This window comes from Schistocerca gregaria, chromosome 2 (genome assembly GCF_023897955.1).
Source record: "Schistocerca gregaria isolate iqSchGreg1 chromosome 2, iqSchGreg1.2, whole genome shotgun sequence".
Classification (NCBI taxonomy): Eukaryota; Metazoa; Arthropoda; class Insecta; order Orthoptera; family Acrididae; genus Schistocerca; species Schistocerca gregaria.
Window position 1 is genome coordinate 583865770 of NC_064921.1, and position 23946 is coordinate 583889715.

The 23946-nt window shown below is 38.5% G+C and overlaps 1 protein-coding gene across 10 annotated transcripts in view; it reads left to right on the top strand.

Annotated features, from left to right (window-relative positions):
- LOC126333709 (E3 ubiquitin-protein ligase lubel) overlaps window positions 1–23946 on the top strand; it is a 460123-nt gene that overhangs the window by 311798 nt on the left and 124379 nt on the right. For all 10 annotated transcript variants that reach the window (XM_049996758.1, XM_049996757.1, XM_049996764.1 and 7 more), the window contains 2 exons: window positions 9126–9389; window positions 10198–10444. In XM_049996758.1, the coding sequence (XP_049852715.1) occupies window positions 9126–9389; window positions 10198–10444 (511 nt within the window). The remainder of the gene's footprint in view (window positions 1–9125; window positions 9390–10197; window positions 10445–23946) is intronic.

The following is a 23946-nucleotide window of genomic DNA, read 5'->3' on the forward strand; positions in this document are numbered from 1 at the left end:
CTGTGTGTTTTATATTAGGGTCAATGCTTTATGAGCAGTGAGCCAATAATATGATTTCCAGTGTCCTCAACATCCAGTGTCACTTACAACTGGCTCTTGCCTACTTTTTAGCCCCTTATATGGACACTGCAGTATGGTAACTAATTAAAGAACCCCTCGCGAGGTTCTCTCCGCGGTGAGACGCTGGCGAAGGCGTCTGTGGTGGCGTCGGTGTAATTGCTCTAAATCTGCGTCTGTTACTATTCTAAAGGTAGCATCCCATTGATGTAAGGTGTTCAGCATGGACTAATGTTGGCTGTGTGATTCTTCAGTTTCTCCCGTCGTATTTCTTCTATGAAAAGTCCACGGGTGTACTGCCGGTCCATAGTGTCCTAAGGGCACAATATTTCAGCAATCAGACATGTCACCATCATCAGGTGTGCTGACGAACTGAGCACCTAAGGGTGGGCGGCCGTCATAAATACCCTCCCCTCGCGAGGTTCTTTCCGCGGTGAGACGCTGGCGAAGGCGTCTGTGGTGGCGTCTGTGTAATTGCCTCGTCCGCCCTAATTGCCCGTCCGTTTCCTTTGCTGAGCGTCTTTTTAATTAGACCCAATGCTTGTTCCCATGCCCTACTGAGGTTGTAGCAGCAATATCGGTTGATGAGTCCGTCCCTGGTACGAATTTCGGTAGCTTCTCTAACAACACTGTCCCAGTATTAAGATGTTTGTGCCAAGTTGGTAGTCCATTTCATGATTTTCGGAAAAACAGCGCTCTGCGACCGCCGACTTGTTGGGGTACGTAAGTCGAGTGTGCCTCTGATGTTCTCGACAACGATCTTCCATGGTGCGCACTGTCTGTCGAATATAAGTCTCCCCACACTGTCACAGACTCTGGTACATGCCGGCCTTCTGCAAACCGAGGTCGTCTTTGACACTTCCCATTGAAGCTCGCGTTTTATTTGGTGGGCAAAAGACAGTTTCTACTCGGTGTTTCCTCAATATTCGTCCTATTTTCCCCGATAGTGCGCCAGTATACGGTATGAAGGCTGTGGCTACCTCTTCCTCCGTGATTACGTCCTTCTCCACACGCTGTACTGTAGAGGTGGGGTGGAGAGCGCGTCTGATCGACCATTCCGAGTACCTGTTTTTCCGTAGTACAGTTTTGAGGAGTTCCAGCTCTTGGGGCAGACTCTCTGCGTCAGAGATGGTGCGCGCCCTGTGCACCAACGTTTTTAGCACCCCATTCTTCTGCGCAGGGTGGTGGCAGCTATCCGCTTGCAAATACAGGTCGGTGTGCGTTTTCTTCCTGTATACCCCGTGGCCCGGGGTGCCATCTGCTCTTCTTTTGACCATGACGTCCAGGAATGGTAATCTTCCCTCTGCTCCAGTCTCCATAGTGAATTTACCATTCCTGGACGTCATGGTCAAAAGAAGAGCAGATGGCACCCCGGGCCACGGGGTATACAGGAAGAAAACGCACACCGACCTGTATTTGCAAGCAGATAGCTGCCAGCACCCTGCGCAGAGGAATGGGGTGCTAAAAACATTGGTGCACAGGGCGCGCACCATCTCTGACGCAGAGAGTCTACCCTACGAGCTGGAACACCTCAAAATTGTATTCCGGAAAAAGGGGTACTCTGAACGGCAGATCAGACGCGCTCTCCGCCCCACCTCCACGGTACAGCGTGCGGAGACGCAAGAAGTCACTGCCTATATACCGTATACTGGCGCACTATCGGGTAAAATGGGACGAATCTTGAGGAAACACAGAGTTGGAACTGTCTTTTGCCCACCAAATAAAACGCGAGCATTATTGGGACGTGTCGAAGATGATCTCGGTTTGCGGAAGGCCGGCATATACCAGATTCCATGTCAATGTGGGAAGACTTATATTGGACAGTCAGTGCACACCATCGAAGATCGTTGCCGAGAACATCAGAGGCATGCTTGACTTGGGTACCGCAACAAGTCGGTGGTCTCGGAACACTGTTTGTCCAAAAATCATGAAATGGACTACCAACATACCAGGGTCTTGGCACAGACATCTAAATAATGGGACTGTTAGAGATGCTATCGAAATTTGTACCAGGGACGGACTCATCAACCGAGATTGCGGCTACAACCTCAGCAGGGCATGGAAACCAGCAATGAGTCTAATTAAAAAAGACGCTCAGCAAAGGAAACGAACAGGCAACTAGGGCGGACGAGGCAATTACACCGACGCCACCACAGACGCCTACGCCAGTGTCTCTCTGATCGCTGACATGCGAGTGTTGAGCTCGGAGAGAATGCCTTGTGAGGGAAGGGGATTTAAGATGGCCACCCACCCTCAGGTGCTCAATTCGTCAGCGCACCTGATGATGGCGACATGTCTGATCACCAAAATATTGTGCCCGTTGGACACTGTGGACCGGCAGTACACCTGTGGACTGTTCGAGTAATGTTGGATGCGATTTTAAAAAGCACGCAGACTTTATAAAATGGATTTCTGACATCTGAACTGTAACTATAGGAAATGTAAAACTGGATGACCATACTGATATTTGGTGTATGATTGCCATACTTCCATGAACATGTAATTTTAGCAATCGAATATTTGAAATTTGTGGTGCTAGTGCTGTTTGAGCATAAGGTGGGACTATGATCGTTAACTACGTTAGTACTAGCATACCTAAGTTTTGTTGTATTTCATATTCGTATAGAGCGCAATTTTATGTTGTAAAGTCACTTTGGAGTTACAGAAGTTAAGTCCATCCTTCTACTACAGAGTGTGGCCTGGTGAGGAACACTTAGCCTCTTTTGGTATTTCAAATGCCCTGAGTTCCCGTATTTCCAACAGGCTAGTTAGGTTGACCTAGCACATGAGAAAGGGAAGCTATCAGAAATGCTTCATACAAGTCTGGTTTTTGGACTGAGATGCTTTATTGTCATAATCATATGTGCTGTATCTTATTATGTCTTCATGCATATTTTGCCTAGAGTATAAGAGTGCTAAGTGGAATATAATCTGCAGCTGTCTGAAAGAGGAGGAGGAGGAGGAGAAAGAGAAGATTAGTGTTTAATGTCCCGTCAGCTCAAGGTCATTAGAGATTGAGCAGAAGCTCAGGATGGGAAAGGAAATTGGCCTGCCCTTTCAAAGGAACCATCCCAGCATTTGCCTGAAGCAATCTTAGGAAATCACGAAAAACCTAAATCAGGATAGCTGGATGTGGGTTCAAACCATCGTCCTCCCAAATGGTAGACAAGTGTGCTAACCTTGCTTGGCCCTGCAGTCCTCAACACCCATTACACAGAATAAATCTGTAAACCTGCAATGGAATGTGCACTGTAATAAAACTTGCTGTCTGAGTCAAGATGCCTGCCGGACTAGTAAATGAACTTAGACCTCTACCTTTCAGTCTTTACAAAGTACAGGTAGACGTATTGGCAGAGTAAAGTCTTGTTCAGGTAGTGATGACCACTCAGATTGCTCTATGGATGCCAAACGTATCCACTCTAATCAATTTAGTACACATCCTACACCAGTGATGTCATATGTTTACACTAAAGATAAATTATTCCGAAGGATAGAGCTGCAGAGTAAGTCCAGCAGCAAAGTAAAACCATGCAGCGTAGACAGTCATTTATAAAATGAAATGACAATTTTTTAACATCTTTCATCAGAAAATAGCAAATGTTACAACTAAAAAGGATGAACTTCTAAAATTACCACAGTGAACTGAAAGACCAAATGGAGTGTGTTCTTCTTATCAGTATTATCATCATCATCTTCTTCTTCTCTGCCTTTTCCCACATCACATGGGGTTGGTGTTGCTTTGCTGGATCCTTCTCTTTCATAAATGCCTATCTAGTGCTCCTTCTCTTAGCCATTCCCTGCTACCTTGTCTTTCCATCTCAGTTTTGGTCTTTCTCTTCTCCTTGGTCCTTCAATTTTTGGGTCGTCAGTTCTTCTCCCCACATAGTACTCCCCTCTTCTCTGCACATGTCCATACCATCTTAGCCTACTTTCTTTGTTCTTCTGCCCTATGGGCCCCACTTTCACTGTTCCCCTGATGTACTCACTCCTTAGTTGTGTCATCCAACTCATCCACCTTAACATTCTCATTTCTGCCACTTCCATCTTTTTCTCTTGGGCTTTTGTAATTGGCCAAGTTTCTGTGCTATACAGCGTCACAGGCCTCACCACAGACTTGTAAAGCTTTCCTTTCATTCTACAGCTAACCTTCTTATCAAACAGTACTCTGCTCAGTTTCCACCAGTTAATCCATCCACTCTTTATCCTGTGCTGTATTTTGGCCTCCAGCCCTTCATCACTTTGCATGTAAGAGCCTAAGTATTTAAGTTTCTTGACCACCATTAGTTGTTCTCCTTGCAGGTTAATATATAGATCTTAAGCATCCTTTGAAAACAAATACTCTGTTTTCACCCTGTTAATTCTCATTTATCTGCTTATCAGTATATCACCTAGAAAATTCTAAAATAAAACAGCTACATCAGTTGGGCAGAAGCTAAAATCATACTATTGCAAAACCAGTGAGAGGAAAGGGAAAGTGGTTGTATGTTAAAAGATAACACTTTGGTCTTAGAGCCTACAAGTCACTGAATGTTATGTTGAACTGCTCTTTGAATCAGAATAACCTGCCAAATACTGGTGCATTAGATTTAGGCACTATGTACAACAGTGACAGGCACTACCTTCAAAAACACATCACCTAAGAGGTATTAAACAATCATCTGGCCACTAAACAGCAGTGTTACTTCTTAATATGATAATAGTTTTAACAAAACTTTAAAACCTTGTGCTGATTTGATAGGACCATACCGATCTGTCTTTCTGTTCACTCAGTGACTCAAGGTGTAGCCCACATCTTGACTGAATTAAATACACTGTAATAACACACATCATAAAGTCTGAGATAAGTGAGTCTCCTCTAATTACAGGCCCATTTCACTCCTTCCAGTGCTTTATTCCAATGTATTTTGCCTTTTATTCTAATACCTTTAATAAACTGTTCATAAACTGTGAGTTTTGACCATGGCACAAGCACATAGATTGTAAATCAGTCAACTCAGACACAGACCAGCTAATGGGGGAACAGTCCTACAACTGCTTCACAGCAACTAGCTCACATTTTATACTAAACTAGAGCAAAGTAACTGATGATGGTCAAAGTAGAGAGGATATAAAATGTAGACTGGCAATGGCAAGGAAAACGTTTCTGAAGAAGAGAAATTTGTTAACATCAAGTATAGATTTAAATGTCAGGAAGTCGTTTCTGAAAGTATTTGTATGGAGTGTAGCCATGTATGGAAGTGAAACGTGCACGATAAATAGTTTAGACAAGAAGAGAATAGAAGCTTTAGAAATGTGGTGCTACAGAAGAATGCTGAAGATTAGATGGGTAGATCACATAACTAATGAGGATGCATTGAATAGTATTGAGGAGAAGAGAAGTTTGTGGCACAACTTGACTAGAAGAAGGGATCGGTTGGTAGGACATGTCTGAGGCATCAAGGGTTCACCAATTTTGTAATGGAGGGTAAAAATCGTAGAGGGAGACCAAGAGATGAATACACTAAACAGATTCAGAAGGATGTAGGTTGCAGTACGTATTGGGAGATGAAGAAGCTTGCACAGGATAGAGTAGCATGGAGAGCTACATCAAACCAGTCTCAGGACTGAAGACCACAACAACAACAACAACAACAGAGCAACTGGTATGAAAACTAGACATCGTCACTTCACGTCATAGTTATTTATTTAATTTACAGCTGTGAGGGGAAAAAACTGATCATGACCTGTTTTAGCTACTGTAGCCCATCTTCAGATATATAAAACATAAGAATAACTATAAAGAGACAGTATCTCTACTTATGATAAATTACATACAGTTGGACTTGCATTTGGGAGGACAACTGTTCAAACCTATGTCTGGCCATTCAGATTTAAGTTTTTCGTGATTTTCCTAAATCACTCCAGGCAGATGACGAGATGGTTCCTTTGAAAGGGCTTGGCCGAATTCCTTCCCCATCCTTGACACAATCTGAGCTTGTGCTTTTACTTTCACACATACAGTTGTTTGTAATTTTTATATATGACAGTTATGCCTCAGTTTGATTGGTTATAGTGTAACCGATGAATGGCTTTGTTTACTTTATGATGTTGGTCAGGCAAATATTAACTGGCTGTATTGATAATAGAGGAGGAGGGGAGAAAGGGGAAAGGTGGTGGGATGGGGGGAGGGGGGGAGGGGGAAGAGCATGAGCTTTACATACATTACCTTACAACTGACAGCATGTTGCATCTAAATAAAATGTTTAACATGAAAATTACAGTTTCAAATATGAAATCCAAAAAGCCAAAAATTTTAAATTGCTCTTAGGACCTTTTAAAGATAATAAAAGTGTCTAATTTTGATATTTTTGCATGAATACAGCAAGCTAAGAGACATATGCTAATATAACAATATGATAAGACCTACAAAACACAATGAATGAAGATTACTGACTGAAAACAAAATGTCTTTGTCAAAATATCAGGCTGACACAAATTTCCACTTTTTGTTTTGTCAGAACTGAGGACTGATTGATGTTAATGCAAATTTCATTTATTCATTCCAGACTTTCTAATGTTTTCTGTATGAAAGTAGTGTGGTCACTTTTGATCACCACAGCCATAATTTCTACATCTCTTCAGTAACTGTGTACATATAAGTTTCACAGACTGCATGATCTTTTCATCTTACTGCAGACAGTTTGTACATTCATTAGTTACTTTTCAACAAATTTTGTTTTCATTAATATGTTTCTACCCTTCATTGCCACATCATCACTATCTTCAAAAATTTGTTCCACATCACAATATGTTTTCTAAATTTGTTTTTAAATTTGTTTGAATGTACTCAAGAGTGTTTATTTGTCTCATATGGTTTTTGTCAACTGTTTCAAAATATATAGTGTTCATCTGTCCTCTCATTAGTTCAATTTTAATTCTTCTTTATGAAACACACGGGAGCTTTGTCTTTGGTGCTTTTCAGCTATAGACCTAAACTGTCATTGTTTTTCCTCTTTCTTTACTCTTTTTCCATTCTTCTTTCTTCGTGAAATGTAAATAACATAGTGAAAAAGAAAAATAATGAACGAATGTTGAGACAAACAAGCATTTTAAGTTGATTGGATATAATAATAATCATCAGTGGAACCCCTAAAGAAATTATGTGTTTAATCTAGACTTTTATTTTATGTGAACAGAGGGAGTGAGTTACATTCATATTCTTCCGATGACTTCTGTAATTTTTGTTTACTACTTCTGTGAACTATGTCTATTCCAGTGCCTTCCATGTTCCATACTTCTTTCTTTCTCTGTTTGAATTGTACAAGAAACCTGATATTTCCAGTTTTAAAAATTTTTTTCTGATCATACTGGAACAATCACTGCCACTTCCCTGTTCTTCTCTGTCTCTGCACTTTTATGTCAGCTCTTCACTCCTGTTAGGCAATATATTTGCTTTTGTGCTAACTCTGCTGTCTTATTAATGGGCCTCTTTCTTCATTCTGTTCATTTAGCAGATCTGTTCTCCTTCATAAACCTTTTCTTTCTAGAATGAGATTTTCACTCTGCAGCGGAGTGTGCGCTGATATGAAACTTCCTGTCAGATTAAAACTGTGTGCCTGACCGAGACTTGAACTCAAACAGTTTTAATCTGCCAGGAAGTTTCATATCAGCGCACACTCCGCTGCAGAGTGAAAATCTCATTCTGGAAAATCCCCCAGGCTGTGGCTAAGCCATGTCTCCACAATATCCTTTCTTTCAGGAGTGCTAGTTCTGCAAGGTTTGCAGGAGAGCTTCTGTAAAGTTTGGAAGGTAGGAGATGAGGTACTGGCAGAAGTAAAGCTGTGAGTACCGGGCGTGAGTCGTGCTTCGGTAGCTCAGATGGTAGAGCACTTGCCCGCGAAAGGCAAAGGTCTCGAGTTCGAGTCTCGGTCAGGCACACAGTTTTAATCTGCCAGGAAGTTTCATATCAGCGCACACTCCGGTGCAGAGTGAAAATCTCATTCTGGAAACATCCCCCAGGCTGTGGCTAAGCCATGTCTCCGCAATATCCTTTCTTTCAGGAGTGCTAGTTCTGCAAGGTTTGCAGGAGAGCTTCTGTAAAGTTTGGAAGGTAGGAGACGAGGTACTGGCAGAAGTAAAGCTGTGAGTACTGGGCGTGAGTCATGCTTCAGTAGCTCAGATGGTAGAGCACTTGCCCACGAAAGGCAAAGATCCCGAGTTCGAGTCTCGGTCAGGCACACAGTTTTCATCTGCCAGGAAGTTTCTTTTCTTTCTAATTTTTTTCTTTTCATTTATTGCTTTCTTCTTTGTTCACACACTTTTCTCTGTTTGTATCTTTGTTTAAATTCTTGTATCTGCCTGCTTTTTCTACAAAAATGTCCATCAGTGATCTAAAAAAACTTTTCCATCAGTGATCTCAAAATGCATTCTAGTATAGTATTGCGCAGTTCAATGTACTTTCCTGTTTTCTTCATTTGCACACATTGCCTTCTCTATTAAACATTTACTTTATCTTCTGCATTACCTGCAGTATTCACCTTGCATAACAGTGTAAATTTACAATATGATTTATCTTGTTCTTACATCAAATTCATTTGACCAAGATTTTTTCCTGTTTCATTTCCTACACCTTTGATTAGGCCCTTGATGTACTCCTTGGTCCTTCCCATTTGTAATTAATTACTATTACTTTATGCACAATGGCTGCTGTTAGTTAAGTATATTCCTTACTTCAGCTTTGATGATATATTACTTTCTTTTCAACCTTTTTACTAGATTCAAGAAGTAACACATGCAGCTTTGGTATACATAAGTGGAACTGCACTTCCCTCCAAACCACCTGTATTTTATTTTGAACTACAGTGTTCTGAATACATATTGTTTTCTCATCATATAAACATTATGCAATAATAGCATAATGTAGTGTCCATAATTACTGAATTATCTTGGCTTCTAGTGGTAAATTTTTTGCACCCGATGTCTTAATGCATATTGCAATATAGGAATGAAAGAAAGTCAATTATTTATTTACAGATGTTGTTTCTAAGGCTTTTAGATATTATTAACTTGTGTTTAAATCTTGTTAACAGGAAGCAGAGATGCATAACTTTACGACAGAAGATCTCCAAGTGGCTATGGAACACTGTGGTGAGAAAAATCCAGTTACATGGTTGCGTGATAACTGGCGCAATATGATTGATACTGTAGTAACTCTGGCCACTAACTATGGGCATGAGAGACATGAAAATAATATTGGAACAATATCAGCTGCTGAAGCTCGTGATGCATTACGAATACATCGAGGAAATGTGTGGGCAGCTGTTACTGAGTGTGTAGAGCAGCGCCAGAAGAAGGTACGCTTTAATGGACTGTATTCTGTGTGAGTGATATTCTAAATTAACTATCGTTGTTTGCTAAACTGTTAAAGTTGACTACTGAGATCTATCAATAAATCTCTACAATTATGATCATGTTATGAACCTGTCCTCTCCTACCTCATATTCTTTCTCAAATACCAGCTTCAATTCAGACATCAATCATAAACTTCACTAAAAATGAAAAGTATTCTACTGCTGTTTGGCTCTCTCTATACCTCTCAGATCATATATTAAGGTCTGCAGATTCACTTTACGTTGAAAAAACCCCAAGGCAAGTCTACCAACATTCTAAACTTTATCAAGATGTATATACATTTGCAAGCAGTGTGTTCACAAAGGCTCATGAGCCACTCAGGGAAAACATTGATGCAACGAAACTTTCCTGAACAATATGTGAGCCACATCACTCTCAAGCCTGTAGACACTTTTAAACTTGCAACAGTGCTGTCTCCACTGACCTTTAGTGTCCCTTTGCACTCCAATGGAAAACAAACTGAGGCAGTTTGTGCTAAGTGTCTCACAAGCTGCTTGATGGCAACATACACATTTGCAAGCATCATACTAGCTTGCAATTGTGTAAGCACCTTCTAAGTATTTCATCCTAAAGATCTGTGATTTATTCTGAGAGAAGTGGAATGCAGTGATATTATCAACTGGATAAGGTCACCCACAATGAAACAGATGAATTAAAATCAAACAATAAAATATTACCTTTACAATTATTTCCAACTTCAAAAGAGTCTATTATTTGAATTGAATAGTAAACATACTTTCTTTTTTTCAGTATGCAGAGCTGATGGCACGTGGAAATTTTACTAGGGAGGATATTGTAACTGTTCTAACAGCCAATCATGGAAATCTTGAGGCTGCCTATTTAGAACTTAGTAAGACACAACTGAAACCTTTCTTGATGAGAATTTGGGGGCCACCTGTAGGAACTGATAATGAAAGTGGGAATGTTGAGGCTAGTATGAGGGTGCCTGATAAAATTCCTGAGCCTGTCCTCAAGACTCACACAACAACTGATGAAGGTATGTTATGAGAGGTGACATGTTATGAAGAAAATTAAATTTGATTCACAGAAATCTTAAGTATTTCTGTTACCAATTTTCATGTTGTTTTACGTGTAATATCAGTGACTTGTTGCAATGATGACTTGGACTGCAGTGTAACATAGAAATTGTATAGCTGAAAGCAATTAATCTGGTGTATGGACATATAAAAATGTTTTCTAGCTGTATTATGATTCATGCTGATTAAGACAGAATAAAATAAATGCATAGTAACTGTGTTTTAATACTAATTGATTCAATACTGGAAGGTCCTGAGTGCAATAAACCAATCGGAGGAGTATAGTAGCTGCTAAATATATAACTGTGGCACTGAGTGGTGGATGGGCATTTGAACTCATAGGTAAACTTTCAGGTATCAGGTACTGTCCATTCTACAGAGGTAATAGGCCAAGTGCTGGGCCCATATAGCTCTCTTTCTCTCTCTGTCTAACTCCTGAGTCTGATGACCATTGTATGACTCAACTTATGTTGAGCAGTTTTCTCTACTTTATCCATTTTCAGTAGCAACTGAGACAGACACAGTCTGCTGTCCAGAATTGCGATTAGGCATACTTCTACTTGACTAATGTCTACTCCTGTTGTTCAGAATTTGATCAAATTCTTTGAATAAACTAAGTAAAAAGATACTGATATAGATAATTAAATTTGCTCTCTTGAAATTTGGACAGCATAAAGAGTATTCCATGAAGTTTTGGGACTGCAGCCGGATTATGCCTACCTCTTGCCATCATACTTCAGCTTGCAGTTATTCAGCCAACTTCAGGAGAGTGTTTTTCATTGGAGATTGCTAGGTCACAATGCTAACTTGACACCAAAAATCATCTGTTGCTAGATGTGTCATTAGGAATAAAATGTTTTCTTTCTGAAAATGTTAGACAAATCACTAGGTGCCTTGCCTTATCCAGTTGAAAGCCACCATCATGATTTTTAAGTTCTTATGGCTAATGTATTTCCACCAAGTCCTTAATAATTGAATCCCAGAAGGACCTTGTCTAGTCCAAGATTTCCATGGCAGACTAATCCATGGAATGTCGTCCAGAAGTACAATTTGCAGGCTTCTATCTGCCATCACCCATAACAAACTATGAGCATCCTTGGAATGTTTGCTATGAAATTTTCATTCTGCAGTGGAGTGTGTGCTGGTCCTGAGTTCGAGTCTCAGTCTGGCACACAGTTTTAATCTCCCAAGAAGTTTCATACTTCAAATGCTGGTGCACAGGGCACATCTTGTGTCTGATGGGGATAGCCTTGCAAAGGACCTGGAATACCTAAAATCTGTGTTCAAAGATAATGGATATTCACTACATAAGATCAGCATAGCCTTAAGCATGAAGAAATGTGACCACCCACAAGATCAAGAGGAGGAGTGGTTTCAGTCCAGGGCATTCCTCTCATATGTCAGCAATATTTCACCAAAATTAGACAAAATCCTAAGGAAACTTAATATAAAAAGTAATATTCCACCTACATATAAAGACTTGTGCTACTCTCAGTTTGGCAAAGGATGATTTGTTGTTTTGGAGGGCTGAAATCTACAGAATACCTTCATAGTGTGGCAAAGAGCACAGTGCTCGAAAAGTGAAATGAACATGATTGCCACACTCGCCTTTTGCAACCCAGTATTTCAGCCATAGCCAAGCATTGTATCTCCACAGAACATTCCAAGGATTATTCTGCCATGGAAATCTTGGCCATGACAAGATACTTCTGATATTCAGTAATTAAGGAACTGGTGGAAATACATTTGGCAGAAGATCTTATTAATTGTGATGGCAGCTTTAGACTGGAGCCCAGTGATTTCACTAACTTTTTCAGAAAGAAAACATTTTATTACTAATGAAACATTTAGTGACAGTTGATTTTCTTGATTTGAGATCTAAATTTTAACTCCAGGAGCCTGTATTTTGACAGAGTATGCACATGTACAAGAGTGGTTTGAAAAGTTTCTGGAATGGAATGGAAAAAAGTACTTACATTATTGAAGCGTTTTTGTTTATTTTCCAATGTAGTCTCCTTTTAGATTAATGCACTTCATCCAAAGATGTTCCAGTGCCTTGACCCCATCTCAAAAATGGGTTTCCTCCAGGCTTGCTAAATATATGTCAACTCCTGCTATCAATTCTTCATTTGAAGTGAATCTTTGTCCACCAAGAAAAATTTTTAGTTTTGGAAAGAGATGGAAGTCTGATGGAGCCATATCAGGTGGAAAAGGTGGGTGTGGCAACAATTTGTACCTTAGTTCATGTAATTTTGCCACGGCGATGGAATGTGCAAGGGCACGCATTGTCTTGAGGGAAGATGACTTTCTTCCTTGCTAAATCTCGTCTTTTTCATGTATCTTTTGCTGCAATTTGTCCAGGAGGTTAGCATAGTATTCTCCAGTAAGTGTTTGTCAAGTGGGGAGATAATCTACAAACAGAACCCCTTCGCATCCCAGAACACTGATGCTATGACCTTTCCTGCCAAAGGAATTGTCTTTGCTTTCTTTGGTGATGGAGAATCAGCATGTTTCCACTGCTTTGACTGTTGTTTTGTCTCTGGGGTGTAGTAGTGCACCCAAGTTTCATCTGTGGTCACAAACCAGCGCAAAAAATCTTATTCGTTTCTCCTAAAATGGGCCAAACATTGTTCCGATACGTCCATTCTCGTACGTTTTTTGATCCAGCATCAAGAGTTGTGGCACCCTTATTGCAGATAATTTTTTCATTTCTAATTCTTCAGTCAAAATGTGATATACCCTTTCAGATGACATCTGGCAAGTGTATGCAATTTCACGTACTTTCAATCAGTGATCCTCCATGACCATTTTGTGCACTTCGGCAATGATTTCTGAAGTATTGACACATCTTGGCTGACCATCATACAGATCATCATCTAAGCTTTCCCAACCAAATTTAAATTCATTTGTCTACTTGACAACAGTTGAATATGAAGGAGTAGAGTCCTCCAGTGTATTCTGGAAATCAGCATGAATGTCCTTTACTTTCATACCTTTCTTTACAAAGCACTTAACCACTGCTCGAATCTTAATTTTTTTTTCATCTTCGCAAATCACTACGCAGGAACAACAACAGAACCATGCCAGCACCACAGCTTTCTTACAAGAGCACTGATGTGGCACATGTTTACAGGCAACAGTCCAATTAATATCTTGTGAACAACTCGTGCTAGTGCTGACCTCTCTTGGCGATTCTGAGAACTTTTCAAACCACCCTTGTAGTATTACCATTATGCATGTGCTTGCATGCCATAGATAGAGCAGTCCCAAAGACGGTGCAAAACTCAACAGACGTCACTGATGTACTGGTTGCCTTTGTGCATGTGTCTCCAATGTGACTTAGCAATCTCCAGTGCAAAACACTCACCTGTAGATGGTTGCATGATTGTCACCTGAGATATCATGGCTGCAATCCCAAAACTTCATTGAATAAACTTACTCTCAGTTAACCTGTTTTTAGTTGCATTCTGCGTAAAGAGTTAGTTGTATCTTTCTGTATTATTGGTTGGGAAAACATTGTAATGAAACTCAAAAATTAAAAAAAAAGTAAGAAACTGTTTGCATATCGTATTATATAAAAGTTGAAATGATGGGCGTAAATGTTTTTCTTCTTTTGGTTCAGTTCACACTACACCATTATTGTCTCACATTTATTCTCTTTTTCTATATTTCTTAACAAGAAAGTTGTCATCCTTCTTTAGTAGTGGCATCAGTAACAGTAACGGAGATCAATAACAATGGTAGTGTATGAAATGATGTGAGCATGAAGCTGTATGTCACAGAACTCTTGAATGAAAGTTCTATTTCATTTTCACTTTCTGTATCGAATTTGTATGAAGTTTCGAGTTCACAGCAATTTCTTTCAATTTGTTTGTCGGCTGACATAACATAAGTAGTAAGAGTTCACTTCATTATGTAAGAGTAACGTCCAGTTTACTGATCATACAGCCACAAAATGGGCATCAGACTATCAGAATATCAGAGAATAAGTGATTGTAGATCACACCAGGTTGAATTTCAAATGACTACATTGCTCTCATATTATTAGTTGAAAAAATGGTGGGATTTCTGAGATGAAAATAGCTTCTATGAACCTCGGTTTTACTGAATTCATAGTTCATGTCAACCCTGACTGTTGATAAACACTCACATTACTTAATTTTTGTTATAGTTCTTGTTTCATTGTGGGATAAGCTATGTCACTAAGGTTGCAATTTACAAAATTATAATTCATGTTCTGCTCCTTCCATTATTATACCAATGTTGTTTAACATTTTGTCTGCTCTCAGTCCCAGTTGTAATGCATTATTGTTGCTCACATATGGAGTTCAGAAACATATTACTTTCCGTACCAATATATTTAATACATGACCTTTCATGGCAGCCAACTACATGTGACCCTGAGAATTGCCCAATCACTACCAGGCATTGTTGAAAGTGCTTGATAGTGCCCTACTAAAAGATGATGTTTAACTGGCACAAGAACTTTTTGGAAGAAAAGCACAGACACTAAACAAGCCAATATGTATGGCAAATAATTTAGTATGACTAATAAACATCAATGGATTTATGCCAATGCTGTAGCAGGACTTTGCTTTTCCTTATTTAGACAATCAAGGATATTGTCAAAATCACAAAATTTTATTTCGATTTAATGTGGACAATGAAATAAAGTTTTGCATGTTAAGGTTGAACTAATTTCTTCATATGTGTAGACATTTTTTCCAGCTGTTCTTACCTTCCTGTACTGTTCTGCAATGTACATCTCACATGACAAAGTACTCTCAGCTTTCTGAAAGGGTAACAATGCTTTCAGCCGAAATGTATGTATTTATAATGTTATAGCCAAATCCGTAGGCAAAATGTTGTGCCGTTCAGTGAGAAACATTTAAATTCCTCTTTGATGTTGAAACTTGTATTAAATAATATGAAAACTTTCAATTAATAAATGAAGTCACATCAGGAGTTACCTGAGTCCAAGTCTATTTGGTAAAAATGGAAAAGAAACTCCACTAACTTGTTTTGTAGAACCTTCACTAAGTTGCTATTGCTAGTTAAAGTCAGTTAACATACCATGAAAAATATTTGAATAAGATGAGAAAACTGAGGTACTGTTCTGATTTTAATCTGATAGGCCTGGTGAAAATTTTAAAAAAGGAAAAGAAAAAGAAAACACCACGAAGAAATTATCAAAAGTGGTCACAAATTGATTTTAATACAGATATCAATGGAAAATGCAAAATTGTAAACTTTGGCAGTCAATAGATGAATGGGTGACACTGCAGTACATTTTCACTATGCAGCTGGCAAGGATAGTAAACAGGGGACATGTCGATATCAGGGTATAAAATGCTCAGCTGGACAGTAACTATGTTTCACAAGCCGGCATGTGAACAGCATACACAGATGTCAGCATTTGGTAGAGGATGTGTAGTTGAGCTCAAAGAAGCTGGTTCGAGTAATCAGTGAACTGTTCACTATTTGAATGGGAGTGATGCCACTAGTCAATGACTTTGACAGGGTTGGGTGAACCGTAGCTGAATGCAGTATCAAGAACAGAGTGGTCAATTTAGAGAGACAATGTAATGTGAGGGCACAGCAGCTGTTAGAGAGGCACTCAGAGCCTTGGATTCATAATTATCATTGATTTGTAACCCACTTTCTAATGTTACAGAGCCCTCACTAGGTCCATAGATAGTGGTTCTCATATAAACACAGGTATGTTTTTATCTTGAGACATCTGAGCTTTTGTGGACATTTCATCACAATGTGAGGCATATTTTGAAACTAGATAACACCTCAATATCATGAAGCACAACAATCATCCTCTTGCTGTTTAGTAACAGCCATTTCTGTTAACTAAAAATGGTCATACAGAGTAAGAGAAATTATTGGGGCAGTAATTTTCAAATATTTAGACAACAGTTCACACACTTGTTAATCCCATTCAGTTTCAGAGAGAAGCATTGTTCTCTTACCTCACATAATCATTTTGTGTGCCTCCCATAGCACAAGTCACTCTTCAAAACTTCCAGTATTAGTTTAATCCTGTATAACATTGACTATAATTATTCCTCAAAACCGAAGAAATTTTCTTCAAAGACTGACTGACATTCACTTCAGATTCATAACTACCAGGATATTCTACTTTTATGGAGAAGGGCATAAAAAAATACTGCTAACTAATACAATAACGACTAAACAAGCACCGAGACCAAGTCCTACCCATTCATGAACTCTTCATAAAGTGTGGTTATTGTTTATTATTTTGATTTCTAAAGGATCTTGTTTACCCTTGTATGTACATTATCTTCTTGTCTTTTTTCTGCGACATTTGTCCCATCTGACAGGTCCAATAATGGTGGACAAGCCCCTATCATGAAATGACAAATATTTTCATTTTAATTCTGTGGCTGGATGCCTTTCCTCTCAGTGTAAATGTCAGTTAGTCTAAGACTGTGTTCACACTGCATACTGGGCTGAGACATGCTGGGCCAGGCTATGATGTGGTGAGATATCAAACCCATTGTTTTGTATTGCGGTATTCACACTGGCAGCCAGGACATGATGGCACAGTGAGAGCTGGACCATGCCGGCAACAATCAAAATGTTTAACATTTTTGGTGTGAGCCAGCAGCTGGCACAACTTAGTGAAGCTACCTTACAGCTTCTGCAGTACACTTATGAAATGTCTCCCATCTGCTCTTACCACTTTTATCTGAAGTGTCACTGTAGGAGGTTTGTCGATCTATTTTCATACATTTGCAACAGTAGGAAACTAAATACCTATATTTTTCATTTTTTGGTAAATTTCAGAGCTTGAAATGGTGAAACTGAAATGGAAACACCTTAGGGACAGAGAAAAGTTTGAAAAACTTGGCAAAATCAGGTCAGATAATCCAGGGAAAAGTCCATGAAAACTAAGTTCCACTAGGTCTTAGTTTCATCACAGTTTCTTAAAAGCTACCTTAGTTTGAAGAACTATGCACGGTTCTTTGTCTGTGGAAGCAGAACTAGTGAGCTAAATGGCGTTATCTCAAAAACTTTTTCAATATATCTGTGTCACATGACAAAGAAGATCATTCTGAGAGGTCATCATTGGCTCCAGGCGATGAACCATCTCCACAGCCAACTAAAAAACCACTTGGCAAAATACTGAAGAATTTTTACAACTCAGAAAGGATAAAATACCTTTGATGAAGGCACAGCAAGATATTACTGAAGATGATGATGCTATTTACTGTCTGATGTGTGTGAGTTCTTGACTGTTTTGCAGCACACACTGAAATGTGTTATGATTAATTATGTAATACAGATACAATTATTTGTGAAAGTTTTTATTTCTTTATGTAAAGTAAAAATCTCTCCTAAATGTATTTCACTGTTTATGGGATGAGATCCAACTTTCTATTTCTCCAGTACCTCAGGACTTGATGAGTCATTGCACTATCAAAACAGTATAGAGGTTGGGGTGAGGGGTGGGGGTAACAGTGATGTGCACAACCTCCATCAATCGGCAGTAATTTGTTTACCTGTTCTGCAATGTTTGAGGCTATGCTAAAACTACCCATTATTCCTTTTGTTAACTGTTTTTGATGACCATGACATCGACAAGATCTTACTTCCTTTTCCTGTTAAAATGGAAAAATAGGAATGGAAGCTCCTTAGTGATGGAGATGAGAATTTAAAAATTTGGCAAGAGGAGATCATGCAATTCAGGAAAAAGTCCACTGAAATGCAGTTCCACTTGCCCTCGATTTCATCACACACATTTCCTCAAAGAAATGTTATTCTTAAGAGCTATGCACAGTTCTTTGAAAGAGGATATAGGGTCAAGGTAATTATTTACAACTTGTGGTATTACAGTTTCAGTGTAAAATTTCAAACCAGAACATCTTGTGCTTTAGTCACCTTAGACACAGAAACATCTATAAATGTAACTCTATCATATGGTCTCTGCCACTTTTCACCTCTAACTATAAAGTAATTAAGTAGAATCTCACAAGCTTTCGTTATAGACCAGCCACAGCAATGTCTCATCCTAGATTAATTTATTCTTCTCTTCTAGTTCCAGAGATGAAGTGTACATTCTGTTAATTGTAGGACGTTGACAACAAATAATTACTTGTTTTTTCTCATGTCAAGTGTGACCTGTTATAAAATCATAGCGAGCATGATTGGTCATTGTCAAGAGAAAAATTTGTATATGTTTGGTTCATTGAAGTAACATGAGGAAGTGACTCTATGCCTCCATTGATCACTGGTAATTTGTTTTTTGTTCCTCTTCAGTGTTTCTCACTATGATATAGCATGCAAACTCTATAGACTTGCGATCGCAGCAGTAATACCACTCAGTAATTCACATTTACTTGTGAACAGAGTGTTGTTACCATTTGAAGATTTTTTTGTACTTTTAGCCATATTTTGCTTGCAGTAATGTATGATCTAAGATGTATCTAAGTGTAAGCTACCCTCTATCAAGGTTTTTCACTACATGATATGTGAATCAAGTGCATGTGCTTGAAGAGTAGCATCATTTCACAATTACTATAATGAATTATGAAAATGTAAATGGTTTATTAGGTAGTTAAGATGGTACACTATCATCTGTATGAAAATTAGATCTTTTAAGCATGTACTTTCTTCAAAATCAAGTTAAAAATGTTACAGAACTAAAAAAATAATGTGAATAAAAAAGTAGGCTTTCTTTCACAAGAAAAGTAAAACTTTTAGGAAAAAAATAGATCCATAAAACAATGTGGTGTAGTCTTATAGATGGCCAAGAGCTTTTAGATATCAGCATATGGTGTGAACACACTAGACAACAGTTTGTGTCTGCTAGGTGCAGGCCAGTACAGCACATCCCATCCCAGCCTGTACCAGTGCACAATGTGAAAGTAGCCCAAGAGTGGGAAGAGATGTTTGTCATCAGTCTGTGAATCATATTAAGCTTGTTGTGTGTGCATCTGTGTTTTAACTGTTTGTGTGTTATGACCATTAAGTGAATATGAGAAACCAGGCTTCATTTGTCTAGACAAATAAACAACATTCAGGCTGATCATTATGCAAGACTAATGGTCACTGTTTGTTGGGTGGATATGATCCAGCTCTGGCTCATCACCTGTAACCACAATTCAGCACCAAATGGGTATTATTATACAAGCTATTCACCATTTCTATACCATTCCTGGTTTTACATTACAATAGTAGTTAAGCAACAAGAACTGTCGGTTATCACATGTTGTCTACAAATTGCTTTAATTCTTTGTTGCCATTTTACAACTAAACTCTATAATTACATGGTTAAAATAATTTTCATAACATAGACAATTCAGATACTTGCATCTGTCTTTTCCTTAAAGATAGCCAGCATGTCCCACTTAATATATTTTTTCTGTCATCAGTTAATGTTCTTTGAGGCGAACTGATGTGAATGTGAGGAAGCTTTTTGCTTCCAGTATGTCATTCTACTTCTTTTTTAAATTCACCTTCAAATTTATTACTTTTTATTACAACCTGTCAAATGTTTCTTTCACTCTATAGTTGGTATATGCAGGGTGTCTCGCCTAACTCTGCTATATATTTCCAAAAATAAGCAAAATGTGAAAAATGCAATTGGCAGGGGTAAACCTGTGTCTGAGGTCTACAAAATGAGCAAGAATGCGTAATCTGCAAACGTCAACTAACATCATTTTCAACACAAATTCTGGTCCTTTACATGGCACAAGTATTTTTTTCCTACAGAAATGAAAACAAGAGGTACAGTTGGTGATGGTAGACTTTTTTCAATATTCTAAATCTCATACATAATGAAATATCAGACTTTAATGGATGACAGTGGTGCTATGGTTTCTGTGCTGTCCTGCAGCCTATTGTAACAGATCACTAACAGTACGCACATTCTACATACGATGTTCAGTATATTAGTGTCTCGTACTCAGGCCTGCTATACTACTGTTAGTGTCAAACAGGAAAATATACTGTAATGCATTTCATGTAAAGTGCAGTTCATGTTTTGGAGTGGCTCATGACATTTGCAATCATCTCAATGATATACCAGTTTCCAGTAATTAATAAAAACTAAATATGATGTTAATTTATGGCAAATGTCACAGAAATGCAACCACACATGTAGCAATGTGCACCAAATGCTAACAGATAAGCAGTGTCCACATCATACCATTTCCAACATCTGCATCAGTCTCATAGAAATTGGCAGCTGGGCACCCAGAAGGCATCAACATGCAAACACAGCAACTAACAGTGACAACAAAATTTGTTGTTCTGCCTGCTGCGGTACACAATCCTGAGGTGAATGTGTGACAGATTGCAAGCAGTTCTGGAGTAAGCTGTAGTAGTGTGTGGAGGATTTTGCATAGGTATATGCTTCATCTGTATCATATCTCACTCCACCAAGAACTACATGGGGTGAATCCTGTTGTTTTGTACTTCAGCAGTTGCAAGGTCATTCTGACTTCCTATGTTATATGTTGTTTATGATTGAAGCTTTATTTACAAATCGTAGTCATATGAATCTGTGGAACATTTACTACTGATCCTTGCAAAATCCCCAGTAGCTCCACACGGCTGCTGATCAACAGCAGTAGGGTGTCAATGTTTGCTGCAGTGTCATTGGTACACATACTGTAATTACAAATATTTATCAAAGAACATTAACCAGATGGTAATATGCATCATTTCTGCAAAGATACCCTACTCCTCCTCATGGAGGGTTTGGACTTGGAAACATGGCTATCAATATGGTTCGAGCGTAATGGGTGCCCCAGACACTCCACGTGTTTCCAGGGAATTTGTGGATGCAATGTTTCCAAATACGTAGATAGGATAGGGAGGTCCTGTAAGCTGGCCAGCCTGGTCCCCCAACATGAACCGATTAGACTTCTTTCTCTGGGGGTGCAGTGAAAGAGCATATATATGTACCATGAACCCCCAACAACACCAGAGGATATGCAACAAAATATTGCCAATGCAAATGCAACAGTATTTGTGGAAACACTACAATGTGTGTATACTGCAGAAACACTACAATGTATACAAAGCTCACTTATTCACAGTCTCCACAAGTGTACTGATGCAAAGAGTGGGACTTTGAACATTTGTTAAGGTAACACAGGTTCATCAGATGTGGGATTACCAGTTGTTTGGGAGTGTTTTTTCTGTGCTGGATGTCATGCAGAAACTAGACATTTCTGTGGACTATATGCCACTAATAATTTTGTTTAGGATGTTAGAACCAGTCTTATCGCCAAATTATACTGCTAATTTTCATTTCTGTAGGAAAACCAAGTACCACTTAAATAAACATAACTTAATGTTGAAAGTGATGTTTTGTTTACCTTTTACCTGTCCACTGTGTGAGCCTCTGGCAGCAAGCTGCAGGACAGTGCAGTCAATACTCACCTTTCCATGCACTAAGACAGAAATATTTTGGAATTATGAGGTTTAGAACAGTGAGACAAAGTTTGCCATCACTAACTGTAGATCTTGTTTTCATTTCTGTAGAAGAAAATAAATCTGTTATTTAAAAAACAAAGCTTTGTGTGAAAGTGGCAGTTGTTGACCTATATGGAGCCACTATGTGTGAGCCCCTGGCAGAGGTGCACCCATATCCAGTTGCACTTTTCACATTTTGTAGCATTTCTGAGGTGACATACTGAATAAAAACCTGCATGTAAACCATTTGCTAATATGTCAAATACATACTGCTCTTATTTGGCCCAAAATATTCGATGTACACATCTTTGGTTACTGTAACTTTTGTAAATCCAAGCAATTGGTTCAGGTAGTACTGTCAGCACTTGCAAGAATGCACATATTGAGAAGCTGACAAGCTCCTCAAGAATTTTAACATGAAAGGCAAATGGTGTTATCATTTAACCAAATGTAACTCTGTATCAAATAGCCAAAACAGCCTGTATGTGGAGGAAAAAAGGGATATGTAAAACTGAAAATAACATGCAGGCAGCAGAGTTAGAGTTATCAAATCAATCTATATTTGGAATCGACAGTACAAAGAACTCTGAAATATAAGTTTTGATATGCTTGATGCAACCATAATATCACATAACCCATCCTCAATCAGTTAGGGATGTCACATGCAAGTGGATAGAAAAGAAGATGTATCACCAGTAAAATGTCTCCTATACTTCATGAGATCACAAATGTGTTCAAATCACATCTAAAGAAACTGCAACACATAGAACAAGTAAGTGAGTGAGTGAGTGTGTGGGTGTGTTTCTGTATTCAAGAGACACGTAAAAGTTAATACTTAGGAACTACAATCAGTATAAAAAGATGGTCAAAGTGGTAGCAGAGCAGATGATAAGCTGGCGATGCCACACCAGCTGCTGCCTACACACACTCATTAGTTGTGTCTCCAAGAAGTGTTACAGCTTACAGCACCTATAACAGAATTTTAGTATACAATGGAATTGTGATCTTCTCTTCATTATAAAGTTTGAGGCAAATACTTTTCCATGAGCGTAACATATACCACCCAAAGCCTAATACCTTGTGATGACTACACTAAAACTCAGTCACTTATAAAAGTGTGTACATGCCATGGAACAGTTGGGAAATCCAGAAAAAATGTGTGAATTTTTTCATCTGGGAAAAATGCTGGAAAAACCTGGGATTTTTTTTAGAATTTTAGAATTTTAGGACTTTTTCAGTATTTTAGTTATCAGTTAAATTTTTGTAATTTGAGTGATAAGAAACGCTGCAACAATAAAACATAAATGAGATAATAACACAAAAATAAAACTTAAGTTGCAAAGAAAATGCACCATTTGTAACTACAGCATACACACAAGGGTCTGTTGACAGCAAAATGTGTCAAAGGTTTTGGGATGAAGATAATACAATACTTCATAACAACACACTGCTTTTGATGAGCACGACTTCACAACTGTTTACATTTCTAACAGGTTGTGGGAAAATATTTCAGATGGTGATTTGAGAATCATTACTTTTGAAATAAATTGCTTTTTACACAAGATGAATTACATTACACATGAGAATGTGCAATTAATTTCTTTAATCATGGAGCATTTGACAATCATTCAAAAATTAACACTTTGAGGACCAGCCACTTAGAAAAATTTTAGGCCAGAAGACCAACCATTCATACTATTATGTAAAATTTTATTGGCACAGTTGTATTTGATATATCTTGAAAGGTAACACATACTGAAATATATGAATAACGTATGTGAAAGTTTAGCTTTTCTTGTTGCTATACTGTATGGATATTAATTTAAACCATTAATTTTTCCTATTTGTGTGTTCACACAACTTCTTAACAGTGAGTTTGCTATTGGCTGACTACATCGTGTGTCCTATACTCTGAATATCTGCTGTCACTGGGTGGCAAGATCACATGATATGGGCTATGATTAGCTGACAAAAGCGGATCACACTGTGCAATTTCAGTATTTCAGAA